Source organism: Saccoglossus kowalevskii, chromosome 2, assembly GCF_978046115.1.
Source record: "Saccoglossus kowalevskii chromosome 2, keSacKowa6.1, whole genome shotgun sequence".
Taxonomy (NCBI): Eukaryota; Metazoa; Hemichordata; class Enteropneusta; family Harrimaniidae; genus Saccoglossus; species Saccoglossus kowalevskii.
Window position 1 is genome coordinate 41,100,034 of NC_140642.1, and position 2,500 is coordinate 41,102,533.

At 33.1% G+C, this 2,500-nt stretch overlaps 1 protein-coding gene across 1 annotated transcript in view; it reads right to left on the minus strand.

The window, feature by feature from the left end:
- Window positions 1-2,500, minus strand: part of LOC146749017 (uncharacterized) — a 7,806-nt gene that overhangs the window by 4,713 nt on the left and 593 nt on the right. The window contains exon 1 of the mRNA XM_085505839.1: window positions 693-2,500. This exon is cut by the window's right edge and continues 593 nt beyond it. Within this exon, the coding sequence (XP_085361965.1) occupies window positions 693-2,500 (1,808 nt within the window). The remainder of the gene's footprint in view (window positions 1-692) is intronic.

Here is a 2,500-nt window from a genome sequence, read left to right on the forward strand (position 1 = left end):
GTGTAATGTTTCTGTACTATGTATTTCAAAGGATTGTTCTAGTTTGCGCGTTACTGTTTCAGTGATTTGTTTTTCATCAAGAGATTTATGGTTTTCCCAAATATTACCCATATTTAAATTTTCTAAAATTTGTTTTATGTCTGTTACCCAGTTGTCTTTTCCTTTTTTATCAAGATGTATCCCAAGATTGTAAGCTTCATGTACTAGCGAATTTGGGTTAGAATTATTAATTTTGATCCAATATTTGATCATATATTTTAAGCTTGATGCTAGGAGAGGATATCTTCCCAACTCTAGTAGGCTTGCCAAATTACTTGCTTTGCTATTTACTTTTAGAAGGTATTTGCAGAAATGTATTTGTACTTTTTCCATTGGTGTTGACAGATTTGCCATTAGATGCGATTTATTGATGTTCTCGCTCGTCCAAATTTCACTGCAGTAAAGCATAATTGGTTTTACAATTGCATCGAACATTTTTAAGTATGTTTTGATTGGAGTTAGTTTTTCTGAGAATAGCATTTGTTTCATTTTGAAACATGCCTTCATTGCTCTAGCTCTGAGGTCTTCTTGTGCTCCGATGAATTTACCTGATTTGTGTAGTTTAATGCCGAGGTATGTGTAGGTTTTTGTATTTTCAAGTTCCTTTCCATCAACATAGAATTTTAGTTTGTCCTGTGATTTTTTTGACCTACTAAACATGATGATTTTTGACTTAGAGATATTAATATTGAGTTTCCATTTCTGGCAGTAAGTTTCAAGAGAATTTATGGCATTTTGTAAGCCAGTATGTGATTGGGATAATACTACAAAGTCGTCTGCATATAGCAGACATGGGAGACTTGTGTTTAGGAGACTTGGTGGGTCATTATGAGCCAAGTCTAATGATGTTTTAATGTCATTTACATAGATATTGAAAAGGAGTGGGCTGAGTCCATCCCCTTGTCTAATTCCTCTATTAATTGTGAAGCTGTCTGTTACACACTGTTTAAGTTTAACACATCCTGTTGAGTTCAGATAAATGGATTTTATGATGTTGTAGAATTTACCTGTAATACCACTTTGGATAAGTTTCCAGAAGAGACCTAGATGCCAGATGGAATCAAAGGCTTTCTGGAAGTCAATGAAACAAGCAAACAAAGTCTTTTTGTTGCTCAGGTATTTTGTGGTTAGTTGTTTGAGGACAAATAAATGGTCTTTGGTGCTACAGTTTGGCATGAATCCTATTTGTTCTCTGATAATTGTGTTGTTTTCCTTTAGATGTTTCAAAAGCCGTTGCTTAAGAATGGAGGTGAAAAGTTTACTGACACTATTAAGAAGTGTGATGCCTCTGTAATTGTTTGGATTTGTTTTGTCTCCTTTTTTGAAAATAGGAGTGATCATACCTAAATTCCAGCGATTAGGGATGTATCCACTCTGCAGGATTAAATTGAATAGTTTTTGTAGTGGTTTTATTAGTGGGTTCCTGCTGGCCTTGATCATTTCATTGGTAATTTTATCTGCGCCTGGAGCTTTTTTATTTTTGAGTTTAGTTATAGCATTTTGGATTTCTAATTGTGAGATGTACTTGTCTAAGTTGGCTTTAGGTAGAGAGAGTGATTCATGATTTTTTAGTTGTAGCTGCAATGAGTTTTCGCTCATTGTATTACTTGTTTCTTTACTCAGTTTCCTAAAATGTTCAAACCAGGTTTGACTGTCAACATTATCAGAGTCATTATTTATTTTGGTGTCTTTTAGCTCTCTTAATAAATTCCAGTACTCACTGGGGTTTGATTCACTAAAACTTTCGAGCTTGTTCAATATATCATTTTTAAAATCTCTCTTTTTCTTTTTTATTAGCCGCTTGTATTCCCTCTTCAGACTGTAGCATTTTTCTCTCAGTTTAATGTTGTATGGGTTTGCACTAAATTTACTGCAGATACCCAAAATTTCTTTCTTTAGATTATATAGGTCCTTGTTGAACCATTTTGGTTTACATTTATTTTTTTTTGGTTTTCTCCTGATATGTTTTTTCAGACATCTGCCAGTTGCTTCAATGTAAATACTTGAAAGCATAGTATTTGCCTCATCAATTGATTGTTGTGTATTGTCAAAATGTTTAATGTTAAAGTTATTAATTAAATTTGTAATATCTCTGCTTTGTAGCGTTAGGTTGAATATCAAATTTGACTCGCTATTCCAAATGTAAGTGTCAGTTTCATGTACTAATTTATCACTGTGGGAGTGTGTTATTTTCGAAATATTATTTGTGTAAATTGCATTTGTTTGAAGATGAAAAGTTATTTGGCAGTGATCTGAGAGTAATAAATTAAGAGGGTGAACATAGAATAGATTAATTTTGTTAAATAGATTATTGCTAACAATAGTGTAGTCAACTACACTGCTGCCTTTAGTTTGATGACAAGTGTACTTGCCAGTTTTATCTCCTATACATCTACCATTGAGGATGGTTAGTTCTGCGGATAAACATAGATCCAACAATGAGTCACCATAATGATTTTTT